The sequence below is a fragment of the Pyrgilauda ruficollis genome, unplaced genomic scaffold (assembly GCF_017590135.1).
Source record: "Pyrgilauda ruficollis isolate IOZ18807 unplaced genomic scaffold, ASM1759013v1 scaffold24, whole genome shotgun sequence".
Taxonomy (NCBI): Eukaryota; Metazoa; Chordata; class Aves; order Passeriformes; family Passeridae; genus Pyrgilauda; species Pyrgilauda ruficollis.
Window position 1 is genome coordinate 10,606,854 of NW_024523648.1, and position 26,330 is coordinate 10,633,183.

The window sequence follows — 26,330 nt, forward strand, 5'->3', positions numbered from 1 at the left end:
AGTCTAGCCTTGGTTTTTATTTTCATATTTTCATCTTTATATTTTTCCAGAAATCTGCACACAAAAATTATTCTGCTTTAAAAAATAGCATAGTTCACACTGTCAATGCTGTTGTTGGACTTTGATACTTGGATATTCAGGTCCTTTACTGAAGCAGTTCAGACTGAGCTGACAAAAATACCTTTTCTAGATCTTCTAAACAGGGATGTACAAGGAGTAACTCTGTGAAGATAATTAAAGGATGTTTTTTACAGAAAGCATTTTTGCAATATAAAGTCATTCTGTATTTAAATAGGTAATGCCTGGGTTTAGGGAGATTTTTACTTTAATTGTTAATTTTTTCCCTTCCCATATCACAGTTTAATCATGTGCTCCATCCTTTTAAAGTGACTGGGTGGAATTTTAAGTGGCAGCATACTAAAAAAGTAATTCAGCTGTGGAGCTGCTATAATTCTGATGGTTTGGGTTCAACCCTACATGCAAGCATTAATTAGCTTCAGTTCATGAAGCAGGCTTTCAACGACTGAATTTCTAGATTGATATTGTCTTTTAGAATAGTTTTCATTCCTCATCTTAACAGTATGCTCCAGTGCTTTGTGGTGCTGGCAGCTAGCCGGGTTGAACTTACTATGTAAGGTATGAATGACATTTCCCCCCCTCAAATTTATTTTATTAAAAGCGAATTTTGAAAATGCATAGATCCTTTTCCTCTGATGAGTTTTGGATCTTTGTACGCTAGTTAACACCAATCAAAAGAAATAGAATAAAGTCAGCATAATAAAATGCCTTCTGTTCTGTTCTTCCCATCACAACTGCAAACATTCATAAATGTTTTCTGATTACTTCTGCAGAGGGTGAAGTGTTCTAAATCCTTCCTTCCCTAGCATTAATATAATAGAAAATACTAGAGAATAGAATGAGAAGGAATGAATTTACTCTTGTAAATAGCATTATTGCAGACACAGCTTTAATATACCTTTAAGTTGGGCAATAACCAAATACATTAGTCTGGGTGACTATGGAGCCAATAAGTGAAGTGATAAAGAGTCATGATGAAGACTTCATATCTGGTTATAATTTATTTTAAGCTGTTAATACAGGATTTTCATAAGAAATAACTGGGTCCCCTTTGCAATCTTAGAAAATTATTAAAGTACAGGCAAGGTGACAGAAATCAGAAAGCAAGCAAATGTGGTGTTGCCTCAAAATGGTCATAAAGACGATAAGTGCATCCCAGGAAGCTGAAGCAGAATGTTACTTATTCACCTAGCTTTATTAATTTTATTGTATATTCTTGACAAGAATTGTTTAAAGAGGAGGTTTTATAGTTGAAAATTTTCTGATCTTCCCTACCTGAAAATGAAATCTTGGTTTTCCTGGCAGCTCAATGCTGTGCTGACTGATATTTAGCTGGATCCCATTATGGGAGGCAACAAGCATTTTCCTGTGTTCTTTGCTCAGAAGTAGGATCAGGCTTGAGTCCAGCATCAAAATCTATGTTCAGATATTTAATAATATTTCTTAGTAATAACCCCAGATCTTGTTTCTTTTCTGATAAATATTTTTTAAATTTGTTTTAGATCTCCTATTTTAACACAGAAATCTTTCATTGTCTGCCAGAGGATCTACTTTTCAAGTGCATGCTTTGTATCATAGATGGAATTCTATGAGTAAGCAAGTATGAATCATACTGGTCCTGAGAATCAAAACACTTGCCTTTCAAACAATGCTGCTCAAATAACAATAGAACACAAAATAATTCAAATCAGTTTTGTTCATTCAGAAAGCTCGCAGATATTTTTAAGGGTCATGTCAAATATATGTAATTCAGTCTATAGGAGAAGGAGATTGCTGTAACAGTTCAAGCTATGGTCTTTATCCTGAAAGCCTGTTTAATCCTTGTCCTGACATTCTTTTGAGAGCTTGAGGCAAACCACTTAGCATTTCTGTGAGTCAGTTCCTCAACTAATACTGGAAGTAATAAATTTTCCACCTGGTAGTGACATTGTGAGAAAACATACATTCAAAGCATTTTGAACTCCACTTAGACTTTATTCCTGGCTATCTATATGTATAGCAATACGACAATCAGCATGTAACAAAGCAATGGCTATTTCATTATAAAAAAAGTCAGACAGTTTAGAATTAATTTTTTTCTTTGAAGTTCAGTGTTCAATATTTGCAATATATCATTCAGCACCGGTATTGACTAACATGCAAATTCTACTGCCCTCATTTTGGCAAAAACTCTGGTTAATTTTGTTGTCTGGACTCCAAAGTTTTGATTCTGCATAATGCTGAGCAGATACAGTTTGTTTTAATTTTGGTAAAAGCTCTTTCAGTTCAGCACCTCCCAGCAGCAGACCATTTTTAAAGCATTTTCAGACTCCTTTATGAAAGCACAATGTTGTAGAAAGATAATGGACTTGCTTAGATAGATGTTGGGTGGCCAGCATTTGTTATTATGCTTGATGTTTCTTACTATAGATATGTCTTTGTAACGCCAAACACATAATAAAATGGTTGATGTACATTCCTGTCAGAGAAATTGTACTTGGACATGTTTGTATTACACAAAGTCCAGTTCAATCAAACCTATCTGTTCTCCCCATGATTTGTATTTGAAGTAACTTCAGTGTTGACCAGTATCACAGCATACATTTGTTTGTTTAGTCCTCAAGCCTTTGATATTAAATTCAAAGTTGTCCAACTGTGCCTCTTAACTATCTTCCTCTTGCCAGTGTGGTAAGGAATCTAAAAAAGAGTGATCTTAAATGGCTAACTCTGCATTGGTATGCATTCTGCATAGCCCTCTGAATTTTCTTAGCAGCACAAAACCTCAGAAAATTACATGGATATTTTACTAATGTTAATGAGAAAATAGTGGGCATTCTTCAATCTAAACATTTTTATCTAAATGTAATGTAATTGTATGGTAATGTATAATTAATGAGTGTGATATGTGCCTGAGACCTTTTGAATTTGTCTTTCATTTTTTTAACCTTGATGAATTCCTAGAAACACGAGAACAAATACATTGTGCTTGTTACAGTAAGAGGGAATTGTGTGTGTGATATCTAAAGCAGATAGGTATCTGCAAATTTCCTGTGTGCATCCACGCTGCAACTACTGTGTGTTAGCTTGGGCTTGTGCACACATCCTTATCTTTGCTCACAAAGTCCCATTTAGTTCAGTTTTTTGGCAGTAATGATTTCTGTGAAGGATTTTGCAGCCTTAGACAGAAGCAGGAGGAAAAATGTTGCTTTTGTTCAAAGAGCCTGTCTCAAGCAAGGGCACGGGAGGTTCAGCGTTTGAGGGGAATGGTCAGCAGCACCAGAGCAGTACCTCTGAGAATTTTGTCTCAGAGAACAGGCTCTTATTTGCCCTCTCTAGTCCTTATTTGCATATATCCACAGAATAAAATGTTCAGATCTGCATATTCATCGTTTGGCCAAAATAAAAGAAGATAAAAAGCTCTCTCCCCAAGCCCACTTTTTTTTTTTTTTTTTTTTTTCTTCTTAGTAAAAGCTGCAAGACCATTAAAAACTAGGTCTTTTATTAGAGTGTATAAGTGCAATCTTATCTGTGTACCTTAAGGCAAGCGTGATTGTAAGTTATCTTTCATATTCAGAATTACTGTACCAGAGAATTGGTCTCTAGACAAGTATCAAGACAGTCTGGTAGCACAATAGCTGAATAATAGAGATCAGCCTTCAGGACCCAGCCTTGAGCCTGACATCAGTCCTCTGTGCATGAGCTTCAAAGGAAACCATATTTAGTCCTCTAGGATAGTAAAAAGATTGTTTGAAGTTAGTAAAGCACATGTGTAAGTATTGGCAGGCTCAGGGCTTTTATCCTCAATGAATACAAATGTCTTACCATGTTAGAAGTCATTATTGTTTAGAGATAATAGATGCAAATATTTGAAGCAGATAGCCTTTGAAAAAATATGCTGGTTTGAGTGGTTCGTTATACTATGCAACTTTTGTTTCCTTCTGTGTATTCTGAAAGGATGCTAATGTATCTTTTAAAGAGTTTAAGCTTTTTTTGTCCTTTCTTGCTTTTGAGAAAAACTGTGTTTCCATGTCAACTAACACATTTGTTCCCATATATTAAGACCCATTGTGTAATTGAGATTTTTTTTCACTGCACGATATGACTTGTTGAAGGACAAGTAGACTCCTATTAAATAGACCTAACTGGTTAGAGTTTTAAATTGCAAATCATCAGCCCACTCTCATTTGAACATATTCAGTAACATGTAAGTAGACATTCTTGAAAAATGTGGCTGCAGCTTTAATGAAATGGACACCCAGTTTTATTCTGCAGAAATGCAGGATTTCTCACACAATTAAGTGATCACAGAGGAGGAATCAGAGTTGCTGCTGCAGAATAGAGGATCTGACTGAGGTGGGAAAGCCTCAACTCAGCCAGGTTACAGCACTAGGAAGGGTTAGCCAGTCCTTGATAGGGTGTCCTGCACCTTGTTTGTGGTCACAAAGGTGACTTCACGTGTGGTATGTGATTGCCTGAGAAGTGTCAGGAGATGCAATGAAGTATTGCACCTTCCAGCCCATCACCTGCTATGCTGCTATGGCTCTCAAAAGTTATTACTTGGTTGACTATGCATGTTTCATTTAATCTTTTTGTGTTTATAGAGCGAGCTGGGTAGAAGCATTGTCACTTTTTTCTTTTTCTTTTCTCTGTTGCTGAAGAAATTCACGTAATTTTCCATCAAGAAAAGAAAAATCACTGAAATTGTTAACCAGTTGAGATTATAAATCTACCATATAATTTAGTTTTCTGAAGGCAACTAAGCTGCCTTTAAGGCAGTTCTTATAAAATCTGCTAATCAGAAGCACTCAAACCTTTGAAAAGTTTGTCACTTTTTTGCAGTTAACAGTATTTCCACTAAGCCATTTGATTATACCTAAAAGCAGGAAAGAAGCAAGAAAGTCCTTGTAATAGTGTTGATATGGCACAGACATCCTATTATGGATTTTCTGTTAAGAGTGGCAGTTTCTCTTCAATATTTTAGTGTAAACTAAGGAACAAATTGACTAAAATAGTTTCTACTGCATACAACTTAGGAGAAGGGGGAGAGGGGGGAAAGCCAGAACATATAAGCCCATGGATTTCAATTTACGATTCCTAGTGAATAAACTTAAATTATCATAACAAAACTTCAATCATTATAATAGCACTCTTTTTATTGTAAGAGCCAAAGTAATTAATCTGTATATTTATGATCCTTGTCTATGATTAGTTTTCTGTCACAGGATGTGGTGAGTCTGTGCTGTTATGACTATATTTTATTTAATAATATTTTCCTACACAGTGCTGAACACTTCCTGCTGAAGCAGCTGAATGGACAAATCCATGAAGATATCTTTCATTTTCCCTGACAGTGAATGATGTTTCCATATATAAACATAATAATAGAGTCGTTACATATGCACTCACATTATCATAGCTGCTGTGTGCTCAGTGTTATTCAAAACAAGGCAGGAAGCCAAATTTTCCTAGTTCCCATTTTGATTCAAATTGTATTTGTAATAAAGGGATTTTCATTCAACCTAAATGCAGTTTCATCCTCGTCCAACAAACCTCCCCACTTTTTTTAAAATTATTATTATTTTTCCTTTATTCTAGGTCACTCAGTCTTGATGCAAGAGAAATTCTCCTCTGGTGGTGATAACAGCAGTGCTACTCAATGAACTATAACAAGGGCTCTAAATGCATCTCCTGTAGCATACCACAGTGATTTGCAAAAGTGGGAATAAATCAAAGCAGTGAAGAGATGCCATGTTGAGCCAGAAGCTAAATGTTACATCTTGTTGCATGAGGCTGGGGGGAGAACAGATCCTGTTTTTCTGGCAGCACAATATCTTTGTGCTTGTTACCTCCGATCCAACCCCATTAAGACAATCATTCAGAATCTGCAGGAAATTGTCACCTCTTTCTTTCATGCAATGGCAGCTGGTATTGGTGCCTACACACATTTCTCATTTCCTTCAAGATTTTCAACACACATAAAAAAAAAAGCTTAATTTATATTAGAAAATGTGTCAGCTTACCCTGAGGCTCAGCATGGGCACCAGGGGAAAAAATAAAAGATAAATGCCTCTAGGTGAACTGGCAGAGGCTCTAATTCTCTCCTCACTCTACTGCTAACACAGTATGCTCTGCATTAATCATTTCACATAGGCAGGCATTTAAAAAAACTTCAACTATTTTAAAACAAAGATGCATTGCCCTAAACTTAACAGTAATAGAGCTGTATATTGAGGAACAATTCCAGTTCACACATACCATATCCCCTAGTAGAAGACGTATAAAACAATATTGGAGTCTTCTCTGTCATAATTTTTATTATGTTTCTGTTTCTTTTGTCTATACAGTTATGTCCCCTCTAGTGAGCATTTTTTTGTCCGTGGGTAAGGATACATAAATAATGCTATCATCTGTTTGTCATTCAAATGCTGACATACACAGGATGTTTCCTATCTCCCATTTTTATCATGTGGCTGGATAAATGCATTGTGTGATCCTAGTGAACTGTTACATCTCAGTCCAACTCAAATATGGAGTGTTTTTACTCTCTGTGCTGGGATAGAGGGAAATAGTTTTTCTCCCTTTTGTAGCTTATGGGAATGTTGTGTGATGGGGAGGGAGTGGATGACCAACATCAAATGAGGAGGTGATGGACTGGAGCAACAAATAAAGTGTACAGGATGATGTGAACAGGAGAGATGTCACAACCAAAAAAACAGGGCAGAAGGGGTCTACTCCTACGTATCCACGCAAACTAGAAAGTGCCTATAGAAAAGCAGGGTGGGGAAAGATCTAACACCTCTTTTGGAAAACTCACATGACTGGATGCCTTTCCAAAGTGCATGTACACTAATACACATGGCATGGAGAGGACACAGGAGGAATTCAATGCCTAGAAGTTTCCCATGCAGTGTGGTCCTAGAGAGAAGAGGGGTCCAGGGGAACTGGAGGATTTTCAAGAATCACCTTCTGTAAGTTCAAATATGATCCCTCTTGCTGTAGACTAAGCCAGTGTTGGTAGGAGATCCATATGATTGAACAAATCCCTCCTGACAGAACTGAAGCACAAAAAGAGGCATACAAGAGGTGGAAGCAAGGACAGATGATGAAGGGAATATAGGGACAATGAGTGTGCAGGGATGGGATCAGGAAAGCCAAAGCCCATTGGGAGTTAAATCTGGTGAGGGAAGTGAAGGGGAAGAAGAAGAGCTGCTGTGCATGCATCAGTAGCAAAAGGGAGGCCAGGAAAATGTTTCTTTGCTGCTGAATGGGGGCGGGAACTTGGCGCCCAAGGCCATGGAGAAAGGTAGAGGTACTCAATTCATGTTTTGCTTCAGTCTTTACAGATAAGGCTGACATTCAGAGAACCCTGTCTTCTCATGAATGGTAACTCTTTGGTTTTGATCTTCATAGTTTTTTCAATCAGTGGGACAAACATACTGCTTGCACTGGAAATTTTAAGTGCTTTTTCTCCAGCTGAGTTAATTTTTTCATAAAAAATTATACAAAATGCTCAGTTACTTCTGAGCATTTTTTTCTATATTTTTTCTAATTTTTTTCTCCTGTCCGTCCCCCCTCCTCAGCCCCCCTGCTGCCTAGTCTAACTCTCTTCTGCCCACAGACAATTTTTAAATGGCTGATTTAATAGCAACATTTGTAAGCAGGTACTTCTTATAAATAAGGACATGACAAATGTAACAAACAATTGCGTTCATACGTGCACAAACATGTAGGGAGCTGGTAACCAGGCTGCCTGCTTGAAACTGCCTAAAGGGTTTCCTCCAAGTACACTACACATATTGCTTTAAAACATGTATGCAGACGCAGATTCACACATGTGCTGTGCTGCTGGGGAAAGCTCAATCTGCAGAAATGCAGAGGAAGTGCCAAGTGATAGAATGAGCTTAAAAAAGTTTGTTCCTGTAAAGGAGAGGCTGTGGATATGATTTTGGTGCCCAAGCCATAACCCCCAGAAGTCGTGGCCAAATTGCTCTGGTGTTCAATTGCACCAGGTTTAACCTGAAGTGGTGTATTCCCGCTAATCTGCTCAAAGACACTGTTGCAGCCAGGGGGAACTCTGTCCACCTAGGCACAGGGACCCGAAATTTAGACAGATCCTAAAAGCTGATTGTTTCATCACACAGTAGAATCTTCTGTTTGACTCTTGAATCTTCTATAATTTAGAGCAAGGAAAAACAGGGTGTTCTTTTCTCATAAGGAATCCTTATTTCATGCAAGGTTTTCTTTAAAATGTTCAACACTGACCATAAACATGGATATCTAGGCTCACCAAAAAAATTGAGATTTTTCTGGCAGTTTAGGACTGGCTTTCTATGGAACTATCTCAAGATCCACCAGAGAAAGCTAATGCCCATATCCCCCTTGAGGAGCAGAAAAACATTTTTATCTCATCTGTACTTACAGTTGCAGAAGTAACTAATGTTAAAAAGTAATGTTTCAACTATAACTTTAAAAGTTCTGTTTATATAGTAGAATCCCTATGAAAGGTCTTTCAAAAGTCATATTTCCTATTCTTGGCCTTTTTATGCTTTTAATCTTTCATATTTCCTGATTGTATTTATTTTGACCTCCATCAAGTGAATTCTCTATTACTGTTATTTTTGCAATTTTATGGTATTCTTGTAGCTTACTGTATTCTCTTTGATCTCCTCCCTTTCAGCTTTTTCTTGGGTCTTTTTCATCTTTTAAAAGAAGTTTTCTCCTTTTTCTTTTCGTATCTCTGTCTTCCAAGTGCAAGCCTTTATTTTGCATTAGCAGGTAAATGTTTGGAAATCAGAAAGTCACAAAGATTCTGGAATTTGCTACTGCTGAACACAAAATATTTCAAATTCTTGCTTCAAAGGCTTTCAGGAACAAAGAAGCTTTTCTCAGACCACTAGCAAATCCACCAAGTTCAAATGAACTGTCTTTGCCAGCAGAGATGAACTAATAACAGAACAGCATAGTCTTGCAAGAGTGGCCAAATATGTTAGGGGAACAAACATATCCTTGACATCATAAGAAAAAAATCACAGTTTATCTCTTTAATAACCATCTTCAAGGGAAATTAATGCTACTTTGTCCTTTGTGCAGAACAGTAATTGGATTGTGTGTTTCAATTATATCTGGACAAAGGCCAGGATATTGAAATACTTCTAAATATTAGATTTTCTTGTCCAAAAATTAGATTTTATTGGCATTCTCTTTCCGAGATTTCTTCATTAAAATCTTCATTAAGCATAAATCTTCTTTCCACACAGCAAAAAAGAAGAAATTGTTTTAAAAGGGTCATTTGGAAAGGTTTGCTCTCCCCTCCTCCCACTGTTTATGCTGAGAGAAGAGTTACCTAACAAGGTTAGAAACCAGCCTGCCTTACCTAGGATGGTTTTCAGCTAGTTTCTTGAACTCATTGTCCCAGTTTGGCCTTCCATAACAGGTTTTCTGTCTCAAACCAGTAATTACATCCGTCTTGTCATCACAATGTAGGGCTATGTGAGTAGCCTAAAGGCAAAATTACAGGACAATAATTTTAGAGTCAAAAACATATATTCCAAGTAAGAGGCAAAAGCAGTAATTGTTCTTTGCTGGGAAAGATGGAATGAGGGAAAGGAAACTGGACAATTATCAAATGAGAGGAGAGGAGAGGAGAGGAGAGGAGAGGAGAGGAGAGGAGAGGAGAGGAGAGAGGGAGAGGGAAAGAGAAGGAGATGAGCATTTGAGAGTTCAGTATTATTCACTAATATTTGAGAGTTCACAATATTACTAGAATTGTAAAAAGCATTTCCAAAAGTACCTAAGAGCCAAGTCCAGAGTCCATTCTGGTGCTGATGGAAAACACAGTGGATATACCAGCTCAGCAGGGGTAAAAACAGGGGTCCAGTGGAGGGCCACAAAGATGATGAGGGGTCTGGAACACCTCTCTTATGAGAAGAGACTGTGGGAGCTGGGCCTGTTTAGCCAGGAGAAGACTGAGAGGGGATCTCATTAATGCATGTAAATATCTCAAAGGCAGCTGTCAGGAGCATGGTGCTAGACTATTTTCGGTGGTGTCCATTGGCAGGATGAGGAGCAATGACCATAAAATAAAACACAAGAAGTTTCATCTCAACATGAGGAAGAACTTTACACTGAGGGCAGCAGAGCACTGGAAAAGGCTGCCCAGGGAGGGTGTGGAGTCTCTTTCTGGAAGCATTCAAAACCTACCTGGGCAAGTCCCTGTGTAACCTGCTCTAGGTGACCCTGCCTTGGCAGGGGGGTTGGACTGGGGGATCTCCAGATGTCTCTTTCATCCCTTACTATTCTGTGACCCTGTGTAAAACCCTCAATATTTTGAATTTTCTCCTCAGCTAGAGGCAGGTGCAGAAAGTGGATCAACCCAGGTAAAGCACTGAACCAAGTGAGCTTCTCAGCTCCCAGGTGCCAGGAAAAAAAATCCTTATTTTCATGGGCATTTACTGTCCTTCAGCTCCTGTACTGCACCCATTACTGTGCTATCTGGGTACTTCCCAGGTGCATTTAAAAACAAAAACCACAGTCACTCCTAACTGTACTGCTCTTGTGTAGGAGTAATATGCTTGTTTCCACTACAGACTATCATCACTGCTGTCACTATCAAGAAAATAACAGAGGAAAGTAAGTTTATAATGGACTTTGCATTTAGTCCAGGCTCTAGCATGAACTAAGTATCATAATCATCTTTTGCAGAAGTGGTTGCTGAAATTTAGATCCACTTCATAGGAATGCTATATATTTCTTCTTCTAATGAGCCTTCCATGTTCCTTACCAACACAATTATTCCTGTCAAGCAAAGTTGTCACAAGAGGTGGTGTTTCTAAAAGCTTCTTCTTGTTAGTTTGAGCCACTGTCATGAAGGATTTGGAATAGTCTAAGAAAGAACTTAAAGTGTTTGGTAAGAATGGGAGGCAAAAAATTGAGGAATTTTTGAATTGTTTGCAGCAAAATTGTCCCATTGAGAAGATGAGCTGTTCTCATTATCAATGAGAACAGATAATGAGAAGATCAATGTTCTCATTAAATGGAAGTTTCCCAGGAGTTTTGGTTTTAGCCTTTGCAATAGCTCAGAATGCTAGGGTTGCCTAGGAGTCCCAGGGGTATTGCAGGGAGCTTGGCTAAGCAGAGGCAGACCATGTGCCTTACCTGCTTGACCATCTGTGGACAACATGGAATCTGCAAAGAGCTCAAAGCATTGAGCAAACCTGTCTGAGGAGCAGACACGTGTCAGTGAAGGAGGGTGTACTAGAAGGTTTAAAATGCCCATCCTCCTTGGGTTCAACTTCACTTGACTATTGGTTGTCCATATGGTGAGACAGAGAGAGAACATTGAGAATATTGTTTTGTTTTTTGCTAGGGGAGAAGTAAAGTATAATTTAAATATTACTGGTGCAGAAGCTCAAATTTTGAGGAATGATGAACAGGAATTTACTAAAAATAAAGACCTATAAGATTAGGAGGCTTTTTGTATATCTGAAGAAGATGATGTTACTGAGCACAGTGTCCAGGTCAGAGTGGGAGAAATAGACACTGAAGAACCTTCCTCTGACAGAAATCGAGAGAGATTATGGGGTTGAAGAGAGGAAGAAGTCCCTTCAGAAAGGTGCAGGGCACTCGAGTGAAGAGAGACAAATGCCCGCCATTGTCAAGAACCATTGTCACCCTACCTGACTTCTGGCCTGATGTTTGCCCAAGAGGGAAGTGAGGTGATAGTTGAAAGATGAGGGCAGCTTTGTGGTTTTTATGTTCCCCAATAGCTTCTTTAACCATAGGTTTTAGGTAATAGCCTGTGATATTGCTAATGCAGAGCAGTAGTTTCTATTACTGCCATAACTTCACAATGGGAGTAGATTTTTCTGAATACAGCTATATGCACATACCTCATTACTTGACAGAAACTCTGAGGAAAGCAGAAAGAAACAATGGGGAGTTTGTATCAGCAGAGGTAGAAAAGGAAAAGCTCTATGCAATCTGTATTTTTTGCATCTCTACTAGGCAGTCCTTCATTCAACAGAGGCAGCAGGAAATAAAACAGTAGAGCAAAGACTTCCGTGTTAGAGTTTTTCTGGCAGGTGCCTGACTTATCACTGCATGATCTGAGTGATCCATTAAAAAGGGAAGAGAGAAAGAGAGAGAGAGAGAGAGAGAGAGAGAGAGAGAGAGAGAGAAAATCAACACATTTGTGTTTAGGTAAACACTAAAGAGGTTGAATAATTTTGACCTAGTCTAAGAATTAAGTGCCTGAGGTGGTATGATCCAGTGAAATTATGAGATGGCAAATTTAAAGTCAATCAGAGAAAATGTCTTTTTGAACAACGTGAATTAGACCATGGAGTTGGTTGCCAAAATTTTCTAAGTGCAGTACTTTTCAAAAATGCACTGGATATATATATGTGTATATGTATATATATATATGTATATATAGATATATTAATTGCTACAACAGAAGTTGTATTAAATAATAAGAGTAAATGAAGCCTACATTTTTTAGACAGTCCTCAACATTTCAGCACAAAAATGACAGAATCTAATGAAAGACTGTTCCTAAGACATAGACAAAATATCCCTTTATGAGCTCCTGAAAGCTCTATGCACTTTTCTGTGAGACACCTGGTAACCATCTTTGCCCAAGACAAGATGGAGGATTGGAGGAATCACTGGCTTGATTTCTCCATTCCTGTTTTCCTAAATGTGAGATGTAAACAGACATCTTAGGATCTTTATATTTACAGTTCTTTGTCTCTCTGCTTCATCCATCATTTATTCAGCTGTTCCTATTCTACATGTTACCATACTGGAAAAGCAAGGTACATTAACTCTGACTTCTAACAGTTTCATTATTACCTGACTTTCATCCCAGCCAGTAAGAAATATATGATAGCTTAGAAAGTCATTTTTCCATTTTTCAGCCATTTTTGTTTCCAAATGGAAGAGAAGATCAGCAAACCATTCAAATGCTGATGGGTCTCGACAAATCCAGTAAAAATAAACCTGCCAAATAAAGTAAAGAGATTTAACAAGAAGCAAACTTTCAATAAAACTTCATAATTACTGGCTCAACTCATTAACCATGTAGTGTGTGATTCTTCTCCACACTAAATTTATATAAATATAATTGAACATCATTTTGACATTTTAAACTTTTGATTGTCAGCTTAAACAATGAGTGAATATATTAATGTGCTAGTGAAAGTAGGCAGTGGTCAAGCTTCCCATAAAGCCTTGCCAGTGCATCTCTGCTTTGACTTGTAATACCTAGTCCTTTATTTCTTGCAAATAATTTGATGATTATTTGAAATTTTGGATTTATTTAATTTCAGTTTTATTCAGCATTGAAGCAAGGAGTTCCTTGTTTCTCAAGACATTATGTCATAGGGTAACTCTTCATGTTGCCAAAAGGTACTTATGTTCTTCATGTCATATGCCCTGTATAAAACAGGTGAGAAATAGTCCCTATTCCTTTTTAAAAAATGTATTTCATGTTTAATTTGCAACTTCTGTTTCCTAGAGAAACCTGAAACTAAATTTACAATTGCCAAAGGCGTAAAATGAACTGCTATCCCATGATCAGTTTTTTATTGTTTGAAACCCTCCTTTCTATCCAAAATTGACACAATTTCTCTCATCCAGATTTCAATAATTTCACTTTTTATCTTTTTGGTTTGTTGTCTATGGGGTTGGAGAGCCTGTTATTGAAGTTTCATTCTACAGGTAGAAATTAGAGGATGAGATCAAGTCATCCTATAATTGTGTCTATGGCAAACCAAATCCTGGGATCACTGCCACTGAGAGGCACCCTTTAATCATTTCTATGGCTTATTTTTCCTACTCTGTTGTAGTAAATCAAAAACATAACAGAGTTTGTTGGTTTTTGGGGTTTTTTTTAAATAAAGCTAATTTATTAATATCTTGGCATAAGGTAATGTTTGCATAGGAAAAAAATCTTTCAAACAAGACTGTTAGTCATTGTCCATATGATGATGAGTTTCTATTTCAAGAGTCCTTACTCTGGCATCTTCAGCTGGAGCAGTGGGAGTCCACAAGAACCTTTTTCTGCCCAGTTTTTGTAGCCAGCTGGCCCCGGGATCATTGTGACCACTCCTGCATGTGCATGATCTATTGTGATCTGTTGTCTTAACTGCATATAAAGCATCTTCTAACTAATTAGCTATTTCTAGAAGGCTGTCCTATATGACCACTTCTGTAGGACTGGTTTCTGGTGACCATTTGCAAATGTCTTGTCTGTGTACAAGTTAATAAAGTTTGCAACAGGAACTGCCTTAGAACTGATGAAATTCCCTTGTCAGGATCTTATCAGTGCACTGAAACTCAGTCACTCCTAGGCCCATCAGGAATTACCTTAGGGAGTCTTCAGCACCATCATGATTTCCCAGTTGGAAATCTCCTGTAGCAATGCTGTGTAGCGGACTGGGACCAGTCCATCCCCTGGTTTCAGCTCAGTGCCTCATATGAAGCCAATACAGATGTGGAGACAAATCAACTGTGAGTTCCTGTACTACCCAGAGGATGAATGTCTGAAATTCCCAGGCTGTCTGTCCAGAAACTACCCTGGTGGCAGTCTGAAGCACAATTACAAGATAAATCTGATTGCATTTCTTATTACTCAAATTCTGTAGCTCTTGCCACACACTCTACCGTTATTTTGACCAGATGGTGCCAAACCTCAAATGGACCTCTGCAGGCTGTGTATTTTCATAATTTATCCAAAGAAGAAATTCACAAACATAGAGGAAGTCTAAAAAGACACAGTTTCAGATGTGAAAGGAACAGCAGGAAGGACAATGTATAAGTTTATAAAACCTGAATGACTGCAACTTATTTTATTGTGACTGTGATTTTTATTTTGTTGCAAAATCCTTTAGCTTTCTCTAACCCATCTCCTTCTCTGCTCACCAGCCCCTCTGTCTTTTATTGTACTGCAATATCAAAAGTGATCTGGAAGGTATGTTCCCTAGGCAATCATTAAGTCTTTTCCACAGGATCAATGAGGTAAAAATGTGTATTGGACACTTCTGAAATGAAAAACCAGAGAAAGAAACCAGAAAGCTATAAAGAGATTTCCCAAAGATTTAATATACTAGGTTGTCAGACTTCTGGTAAGGTGGTGGGAGAAAAATGTGGTAATACCATGCTTCAGTGGAGATTTGGTGAAAGACACTAACAGTAATTTGAGATGTTTCCTAGATCTGAGTGTACTGTAAGAGACCATCTGTGGTTTATGTAAGAAATATAAATGATGTATGATCCCAGAAACAGAGATAAGGCATTCAGGGTTAAGTAGGGTATTTTTACAGCCCAAGAATAAGACTGTCTGTGGAACTTTAGTGCTAACCATCTTGGCTGTTTGCTTTTTCTCCTTCTGTTTCAATATTTTGCCTTAAATATGACCTTATTGCTGCTCTATGGAGGGGAATTGCTGCTGATTTACCCTGGCATAGGTTATGAGGAAAAAGCAAGCCCACTGATGTTATAGAATTTCATATTAGTGGCCAACAACAGCATTATTTTAAATTACCAAAACTAGGTAAGGTTTATAGCCTTAACTTGTATGTAGCTTTTTGTGTCTGAGTCCTAAAGTCCCCACTTGTTCTATATACTCAGCACCTCGCAAATCAGCCCACTGAGTGCTGTCAGTCTGTGTCACACCATAGCTGTTGATTTGTAGTGAGAAATTTCTTCCCCCAGACTCTACTTGATCATCTTATTTCTCAAGTTTTTTCAGCAGTTCATTTTATGGAAATGTATATTTAGTACATGTGTGTGGAGAGGAGATACTGTGTGTTTCTAAATGAGTAAAGAAATGCTCATGGGGTAGCAACTGAGAGCATGTGGGCAGGACTGGGAGATAAGCGCATTCAGGGAAGGAGAAAGACGAGCTAGCCAATGAGTTGAGACAATGCAGTCTTCAAACTGGGGAACTGGTTTTCAGAACATCAGACTATGCATCTTGAAGGAATGCTTTTAGCTGTTTGCAGGCCTGGCTGTCACAGGAACAGCCAGTCCAACTGACTGGAACAAGCCACCTCTGGCACACTCCTCTAAGAAAAGGATGCAGTTTTCTGAAGCTGCAAAAATTCCTTAAGCTCATCCCGCGGCACCCATCGAATTGCCTCTGCTTTTCACGTTAAGAGGTGGCAGGCATTTGGTGATGAAGAAAGACTGTCATTATTAGAAGAAGTATTTTTGGCTGCGATTATAATCTTAGAAAGAAAAGAGATAGCGAAGAATTATGGCCTATGGGTAAAAGGAATTAGTTTCCCTTAGATCAAAGAGGACTTCTAGTCTAATATGTTAAAATAAATGGTGTTTACAAAGAAGTCTTCCTTTCTTTACACTGGCTGCCCATAGCACAGCACAACATATTACATATATAATTAAAATACAATAAATGCACAAAAAATTAATCCTTATTAAAACAGTAGAATAAAGTAGCTCCAGTGCATTTATATAATTAAAAATTATTTTGAATCCTTTTTTTTTCCTTGTAAGCCTCATACTATTAACTGACTGCAATTATTTAGGACCCTTAAAAATCTGGTTTAGATTTATGTTTCATTAGTCTCCACCCACCATACTGCCATCAATTGCATTTTTCAGCTTGATGGCTTGCCCAAGTAAACTGTCTTAAATTTTCCAAGTGCTCTTTTTGCAAATTGAGTTAGATGCAGTATTGCTATTAATCAGATGAAAGCAGGGGTTTGAATAGTTGCTTATTTCTGTAATGCTCTTGCAATTCATGGATATTTATCCTTCAGTTTCCCACATCCTGTATTTTGTACAACAGACAAGAACAAGAGCTGTGTTGCCTCTTTCCTGTAAGGTGAAAGAATATTCTTTGTAAATCAGCTTCCGTCATGAGGAAAGTCATTAATAATTATCTGTTGATGAGCATCCATCTGTTTCTCCCTGCTCCCCGAGGGCAGAGCTGAAGCTGCAGCTCTGGGCAAAGCAAGCTTTTCACTATAGGGCTGTCCAAGGAGGACACCCCTCTTCCCTGACTCTGGCTGCTCTCTCCTGGGCATGAATATCCCTGCAAAAACCACTTACACCTGCAGGTGGGCACCTCCCTGCAAGCCTCCAGTCCTTCATGCTCTTCGGTATACTCCATTACCTGTGGGCTGTAGCATACAAAAACAAACAAACAAACAAAAAGAGCACCAAACCCAACAAAAAAAAACCAGAGGTCATGCAGGAAGTGGAGGTTTGGCAGCCTACAGGAGGCACTGACAGGGTGGCAGCAAACAGCCTTTCCCACAAATGCATGGCAACGTAAAAATCATATTCCTAAATTTGAAGCAAAAAGCTTAAACTGTTATCAAAAAAGATCAGAAACATGGTTACATTTGACAGAAGAAAGAACCTAGGTTTTTAGGTCTTCAAGACAAGATTTTTGCGTGGGACTGGAGACTGGGGCAGATATTTTCCTTAGGTGTGGAAGTCAGTCCCAAAGCAAATGGAAAAGACTGATTGTGCTTTCCTCTCAGTATGTAGCAGAACTGCCACAACATGCTATGGTTGTCTAAGGTATACATGGATTCAAAAAACAATTAGACCACTTCATGGAAGAAAAAGCCACAAAGTGATATTAAAGACAGAAGTACAGCTCTTGTGTCAAGGGGTTGCTGAGATATGAGTCGCTCAATGGTGAGAAAGTGTCCTGTAAAAACCAATCACCGTCTGATTTTTCTGGTCTGTATACTTTTCTCTAGGTGTTCCTGAAGAGCCACCATTGGAGACAGGATATGGAGCTAGATGGATATTTGGTGGTACTCAGTAGGACCTTTCTTATGTCTTTTGTAGGGAAGAGAAAGTGGATCTTTGCTAACACTAGAATCTGATGGATCACTACAATTTTATCAATTTCAGTAGCAATTGATCTGAAAAATGAGACCACTAATTTGAAAAAAAAATCGTATTATGCATAACTAAAGCCAGTAGAAACTTTCCAGCCATTCCTAGTAGTACATGCAAAAAATGATGGGGAAATGAGGGCTCTAAGGCTATTTCATTGTGAAGAATCAATTAGATAAATATATACTCCTTTTGATTTGTTGGCTTTTTTAAATTATACAGCTGCAGACATTATGGAAACTATGAGTACTTATATCTCAACCATATGTGGGCAACACTAAGAAATATTAGTTCAATAACTGTAATGATAGCTGTACTCAAATCAAAACGAACTTGTTAAAAAAAAAGAAAAACCTCTTATTTATTTCCTTAATAGACATTTCTATGGTACTCATCATGGCTAAAAGAGAGTGCTGAATACTTTGAGGAAGATTAAATTATTTGTAATTATACCACAAGTGGAAGCTTTTAACCAATGGAAAAAAAAAGTGGAGCTACCCTGAGATTAATCGCTCTCACTGAAATGACTGATAAATTTTTCTAAGTAATGCTGTGAACTTCCCCATGACCTTTCATCCACACTTTCAAAATATTTTACAAGCACTGATGAAATTAAGCCTCATAACACCTGTGAAAAATAAACATCGCTATTCCCACTGCACCAAAAAGGAAGCCAGGATACAAAGAAAAGACAAGTAGAAATCCTGATAATTTTGTATTTCACAGGAATTCAGAAAAACTATAGAAAATTATAGAAAAAAAGTTTTCCATAGCAGAAAACTGTGGCAGAATGCACGATGCATTCATCTTTGCAGCACACTTAGCCAAAATTCTCCCTAATTCTCCCTATGAATGAACACCCTCAAGTATTCTATTGATGCATAGTTAAATTCTGTTCTTTTCCCCTTAAGACAGCAGCAGTGACAATAATAACAACAACACTTTTACTTGTATACATGCAGAATATACATAATCTACATATATAAAGTTTGTATGCATATGCGTAGCTCTCCTTCCAGTGAAAAAGATCATCCTGGTACAATCGCAGTGTTTGCAAATACACTTCTTTTCTCAAATAGCATGTATTTCCATTTTTATTTCCCTCCCTTCTCAGTGCTTTTTCTGCCTCAAAGATCCCCCCTGGCAATTTGAACCTGTCCTCAACTCCTCAGTTACTAAAAATCCCAGATGCTTTTTCAGTGGCAGCTCATCATTAAGATGCCAGTTTTAACTCTCTCTCATTTAAAAAGATCAGCCCCTTGGTCCTGCAATCAGCTCCATATGTATTGACCCTTTCAGAGATCTGTCCCTTCCAATGCAATTTCAACATTTGTCCTTAAATGTGAAATGTTGAACAGTTCCTGATTCAGCTTTTAAACTGGAAAATGGCCTAAAAGCTGTAAGGTCTGCCATGATGGATGTGGAAGAGAATGTTTAATGCTGATTTTTTTTTTTCTATGCTACCTTCTTGCCCTCACCCCACTTCACCTCTTATCTCTTCTTCACCTATAGTCCCCAGTGCAGCCTCACATGCCATTAGCAGAAGGTATATAACAGAAAATTAAGAGTATGTTAATTAATTTTGTGCCATCTTTACCTTATAGATCTGAACATATTTTTTCAACAAAATAATTAAAGTGGTTCGAGAGAGTAATATGCATCTTGATATATGCATCTCATCCGGAGCTTAAATGCCTTTTATATTCCTTCTGTGCTGGTTAATATCCCAACTTTGCAATGTGAGAAAAGCAGCAAATGGTTGCTGAATGCAGCCTTCTGGACCAGGACGTGCTGCTGAAGGACCCTCGTGAAACTTGCACCTGGACAAAGAGCAAGTGCTGCCCTTCACTTCTGATTGAGATGACATTGCAGGATTTATTTCTCATAAAAAAGAGGCTAAGTTTCCCTTGTAGCTCCCTAATCATCTGTCTAGCTGTGAAAAACATTCCACAGTTATCTCCATTTTGCTATTGAAAATGTGATCCTTCAAATTTTACTAAAAACTTTGCAGCTTGGGCTACCTTCTTTCTTGGGGAATGACAGTGAGCTCAGGAGAATTCACCCCACAACAGTTCCTAAGGCAACTGGAAAGGGAGTGGCTGCTTCTCAGAGCAAGTTAAAGAGGGTCACTCAAGTGAGCCTCTAGCTTTGAATTGCTTCTCTCCCCTGGCTAAGTAGGCTCACTTGTGGAACTTTTTAATGAAGCAATAAACTTTTCCACCTACCTTCTGCAGTGCCAGTACTGTGTCAGGGTTGCAGCATTTGTACCAAATGGATTTTAAAATAGAGGCAAATGGTGTGACTCCAATTCCTGCTGCAATGCACACACTGACTCGGTAGTGGAAGATGTCTGTGGTTGCAGATCCATATGGTCCATCTACAGCCAGTCTACAGCAAAAAAACATTTAGTCAGGAGTCAACAACACATAAAGTGACAGAAAGGTTAACATTTGTTGGGCTACACATTGTCAAAACTGAGTTTCTGTTAAAATAAAAGAGAAAATACATGTCTAAGGCAGCACATAAATTGCCCATACAAATACATTTAATTTTGAGTGAGTGCCATTTAATAGCAAAGCAACTGTCTTTTCTGAAATGAGAGAACAAGAGCACCCATGTGGATTTGGGGCCTGGCCATCTATTTAAGCATGCAATTGCAATTTTCTGGCTTTCTAAAATGTGATTAGTCATATAATTACATGTCCAAATTTAGCTGTGGAATTTGCATATTTAATTATGAATTACTGAAAAGCATCCTGTTTTAGAGCTTTATTTGTTATATTGTACACATCAAAGTAAAGAGGAACAGATTATATTAATCACTTTTAGAAGTTCTGTATTTGAGTTAAAGTAATAAAAGAGAAGGCAAGAAAAAGGTCATCATATGCAAGAGAACTACTATTTTCTCAGCTCTTTCTGAAAAAGCAGAATACATTTCAGGAATACATTTTTGGCATAATACTGTACTTAGTATCTGATGTAAAGGCAAAAATGTGTAAGGAGACATGTTTGTTGATATTACTGCCTCCTGTAATCAATGTTGTTGATGCCAAGAAATTAATTTTGGTCAAAATTAGAGATGAAAAAGATTGTTGAATAATCAGATTCATTCCTTCAGCTACATGAAATGTAAATACACACAGTACTTTGGAGTGCTCTTTCCAGCCCTGTCTTTGTACAACATACATACTGGGAAGATGGTTTCACCAACACCTAGTCCTCAGGAAAAAAAAAAAAAGGGTTTTCCTTCCTTTTATATTTTCTGGGTTTTTGTGCTCTTTACTGCATTAATTATCCTTATAATTTTTCCTTAAATAGTGCAAACAAATAGGCACACATAATTAAAATGAAGTGTTTTAACAGGAAGAGAAAGGGGAATCCCCAAGCAATGCTCCACACAAATATAGGGACACAATGTATCTCAAACCCATTTATTACTTTTTTAAAAGTCTTAACAAACATCTGCCATTTTATTTCAATGTGCAAAATGCCCTGCAAGTGCAGTAGCAAACAAAACAGCTACTCTGGCATAATTGCTAGAAATCTGACCTAGACATAAAGATTTTTTTTTTTAATATGTACAATTATTTAGATTATTGCCCAGCCCAGTATTTTTGAACACTCAAAAATTCCTGTAAAATATGGTTAATTGATGGTATATAACTATAGTGCCTAAGAGCAGCTTTCAGATAAGCTTTCTATGTAGTTCAGTGTGAGGCTGGAAGCAATTCTCATTGTTGTCAGTAGATTGAGAAAAAATTGATCTGGAAGAATTTCAAGGATTCTCTAGTCTGTTGCTGTTCTATAAGACAAGTTCAATTATTTCTGAATCATCCCTCGAAGAGATTTGTCTTGTCAGTCTGCTCCTAAATCCTCAGGTGACAGAGATCCCATCATTGGTTTGAATGCTTTACTCAGCCATAGCTATACAGCTGAGCCAAATACAAAAACTCAGAAAAGCAGGGAGGAGAAAGAGGAGAAGGAGAAACTGAGCTATGCAACTCATTCATTTGATCTAGATAGAGTGGATGGAGGCAGGAAGAGAGTAAACAAAGTGCCAAAAAAAATTTACATTTACATTTGGTGAAGAGATGTAGAAAATAGGGCCATGGACTTTCTTGCTGTGGTTTGGATGGTCCATATTCTTCCTATCCATTTCATTAGAAAAGAAATTAGATATATGGGGAAATATTTAGTTTTGAAAAAGTATCATTAACAGATTCTGTGATTATTTTTAGAATGTGAGCATTTGCTGATGATTGTGTAGTACTCCTGACTGTGAGAGCAGTTAGATTTTGGGGCAATGTATTAAACCAGCAATTAAGTCAGCCAAAATCCTGAAGAGACATAACATAGAACTTAATTATTTTCACATTAATAATCTGTTCTATGGTTTTAGCTCCCAAATTTGTCAGAAATCACAACTGTCTTTGCTACCTATATATATGTATGAACATATTATTTTAATCCTCTTTAAGTAATTAAAAACACACACATTTTATTCTTAACCCTACCTTATTATTCAGTTGCTATATCTTCTGTCTTCTGCATAGTTTCTGCTATGTGGTTTTTTTTTTTTTTTTAATATAGTCACCAATTTGGTGTATAACTTTAGATATTGAAACTGTGAAAAAGACTTGTTTTTTGCTTTATTGCTAGTTTAACTATTGAAATATTAAAAATAATATTGCAAGAAAGAAACTGATGGATGTCATTAGGCACCCTAATGAGATTAAAAAGAGGAGTGTTTGTATATGACAGTAGTGTTAATTTCAACCCTGCACTGTGGCAAGAAACATTTGATAACTTTTTTTCTCTGCCTCATTTTTTACACTTGCTGTCAATCACTTTGAACAATTTTTGCTCCAGTTCTGCTGAAGTGGCATATTTCTCATTCCATTTGACTTTAACAAAGGCACTGATTTCATTTCTAATTCTTATTAACTGATACAATGCAAGGAGTGGACCAGATTTTCCTGTCTGCACCCGATCTCTAATAAAACTCTGCAGCTCAGTGGTGTCTATGAGCTTTCCAGGGGGAAATCAGTCCCTGCAGTCCCAGGCCCTACGCACTCCACTAGAATTTAAATGATCCTGTGCTGGGCTCTTTGCTGAAAGTCTTCCCTATTCCTGCAAGCAGTGCAGAAGTAGAGCTACGTGGTTTGAATCCATTCAGTATAGAGCCAGGTTCTTGGCTGGAGTAAGTCAGGATGGCTCCTTTGACTTCAGAGGATCCCTACCTAACTGGGAACAACAGAGAAACAACTTTTTGCTTGTATTAAGATGCCAAAAATACATAATTTGAACACAAATAACCTTTATAAAGTGTTTAGGGTTTAGAAAATAGAGACGAGGTCAAAGGAGATTGTTGGAAAGAAGTAAGATTTAGGCAGATGTTTCAGGGACCACAAAATATCTAAACAACTGAAAGGGAAAACCTGGAATTTTGGATATTAAGTGATGGGTACCATCAGAGCATAAGAATAGAGGCACAAATCTAGCAGATATCTTCCAGAGTCATTTATCAAACAACCATCTTCCAAAATAGGTATCTTTAGGTGTAGATATAGGTGTTAGAGAACCAGATGGCAGCAACAGAGATAAGGATATTGATATGGACTTTAAATCTTGGATTAGTCATCACATTCTCTTGGCAGCTTCTGGCCCCAGTTCATGGCTATTTGTTTGTGGTGGTTTTTAGCATAATGTTGTATTTATGAATCCAGAATTACAATCTAATAATGTATCATAAAAAAATTGCAAAATTAATTAAAGTTAAAATGTTAACATTTCTTTTAAAATGTAGAAATAACATTTTAAAATATACAGTCTCTTATTCAAACCTTGGTAACATCCACAATTCCTTCAGAGCTTTTTCCTCTGCTCCAAAGGCCTTGAAAAGGGCTGCAGTCCAATCCCCGACGAGCCGTATGTGGACACTGAAGTAGTCCTCCTCGGGAGCTGAGGTGAGGGTGAAAGGGTGCCACTCCAGCTGTGACACTGATGGGCACTGTAGAAATATATATTGGCCAGCTCCCATTTTAAAGCCATGTTTCTTCATGTGGAGCTCAAGGACTCCAGAGGAATGTGTCACCACCTAAAGAATGATAAAGGGACGAATTTTATTTTTCATTCAGAAGGGTAAATGTTTGTTTTCATTAGGTCACAGATATCCTAACCTGCATGTTGCAGTGTTGTTGCCCAATGGCTTGAGAGCATGTACAGTATGTATTGTGGGACAGCTTCACTTCTGAGTGCAAGATGCAGAGGAAAGGCTGAAACAGTTCAACAATTTGTCAATTTTCTTGGTATGACCTGTGCAAAAGTATTTCTTAATTGATTAGAATAATTCCTTAATTCCTAGTTTTGCTCTCATGTAACACTGCTAACTCTGTGGGATTACAAAGAAAAAGGCACAGTGAGCTCAATTCTAATACACTTTTATAAAGAGGTAATCTCAGTTAAGCAGCAGTTTTGTATGTCCCCTGTTATATTCTGAGATCCTCAGATCACAGCCACTCTGTGAAATCAGCAGCAAGACTTATCTTGTTTCCCTCACACAAGGTACTCCTGATCCCTGCCTTGATACACGTGGACTCAGATGCTTCAGTAGCAACATCCTCAGTCTGTTCTGGTGTGATTTAAATAGTCCCTTGGCACACAGGTGGGGGAAATTGTTACAGTGGTATTAGTGGAGCTTTGACTATGTATGCTAACTGATCACATAACCCTTCATCTCCTTGGAAGACTCCAGATTTCAAAGTAAAAACTGTGTGCTGCTACTGAAGTCAAGGTAGTCTCTGGCATTAACTGCAGTGGAACATGGTTTTAGTTCATTGAAAAGGGAGACCACAAACAGATGTTTGTGTTATGGTGGTGTGAGTTCTGGTACTTCATTAATCAAGCTTGGTCCCATATGGAATATTCTTATGGATTTGCTATTGGAATAAATGCAAAATGTAAAATCAATACTTGGCTGAAAACATGGTAATGATTGAAAAGTTGCTGAAGCTAGGAGTGAAAAATGAGGTCCCTAATATAGAGAGGTTACCTAAAAACAATAAAAAACAATAGAGAGGTTACCTAAAAACAATAAAAATCAATTGACATAATGGGGTTTTTTTTTGCAGATATGCGAGCTGTGTTACATACCTTAGTAATTATGACTTCCTGTCGAAATCTCCAAAACCTAACAATTCTTTCACAGATGTACAACACCATAGGACTTAAAACCCACTTCCAAGCCTGTAGAAAATTCCATATTAAAAAGCAATGTTTATTTGAATGTCTACAAAAATACTTTGCTTTTCTGGTTTAAATCAGCAGGTAGCCTAAAATTAAATAACTTGTTTTTCTGTGATTTTTGGTTTGTCTTTGTTAAGAGAGTATTTGCGTTGCTGCTGTAGCTGTTCTGGCTTTCTTGTGGAATAGACATATGGGACTCCCTCACAAACACAGTCCAAAAGCAGTGCTAATATTCATCTGTACTCTGGCCAAGAAGAGTCCCTTAAAATGTTTTCCTATTAAAAGAAAAAGGATTAATCTGTTTAGGTGTTGTTACATACAATTGTCATTGAACCTGAAGCTGTATAGACGCCTACAGTTATACAATATTACCCACAGACTTACCTTTATTTTTTTTTTTTTGCCCCAAGTCTAAAGTATTTCAAAGCAGGCAGATAGGAGTAGCTGTTATTGTCAGCTGTGAGTTTTCTGATGGTGCATGAGAAAACATTATGTCCCAAATATTCAGTTAGTGAAATGTGATACATTTCCATTTAATCCATTAGTCAACTCTTTATCAATAAATGAGGAGTTTTTTGATCTGGGATACTGAGTTGGTCATACTTTTAGGTATAGCAGATGATTCCTGTGCTTGTTCTTGCTAATCCTATGTACTGATCACTGTAGCAATCAGAGATACCTGGCTATTCAAGTATAGGAGCTGATCATTTCACTGAGTTGCGCTGATAGCTAAGATAATTAGATATAATTGAATCATCATGATTTAAAAAGAATGGCTTTTTTTTCCCCAGGAAGAGATACTGTTTTGTTTCCACTTTTGTTAATTACATGGCTTCTTCTAACAAACTGAATACTCCACAGTCATGCAGCTTTTAAAATTGCCAAAGAGTAACTTTACTTGCTGAAACATTGACTTTGCTCCGCAAGCTGTGTAGCGAGGGTTATAAAGTGTCTTTTATGAGAAGCAAGCCATAAAATTATGTGACTTCCTTAGAAAGTGCTAAGAGGATGGAGTGGCAATTTCCCAAGGTTAATTCTTGAAAATTAAATTAAAAAAAAAAAAGGCACAATTTAATAATGGGAAGAAACAAGCACAAGCCAGAAGATTCTCAGCTAAAGCAGAAACTCAACACATCCGTTGTCCCTAA

At 37.5% G+C, this 26,330-nt stretch overlaps 1 protein-coding gene across 1 annotated transcript in view; it reads right to left on the minus strand.

The window, feature by feature from the left end:
• Window positions 1-26,330, minus strand: part of NOX3 (NADPH oxidase 3) — a 51,990-nt gene that overhangs the window by 5,913 nt on the left and 19,747 nt on the right. Inside the window, exons 8-12 of the mRNA XM_041470034.1 lie at window positions 25,090-25,182; window positions 23,781-24,034; window positions 20,163-20,325; window positions 12,910-13,056; window positions 9,431-9,555 (exon numbers count right to left, since the gene is read on the minus strand). Of these exons, the coding sequence (XP_041325968.1) occupies window positions 9,431-9,555; window positions 12,910-13,056; window positions 20,163-20,325; window positions 23,781-24,034; window positions 25,090-25,182 (782 nt within the window). The remainder of the gene's footprint in view (window positions 1-9,430; window positions 9,556-12,909; window positions 13,057-20,162; window positions 20,326-23,780; window positions 24,035-25,089; window positions 25,183-26,330) is intronic.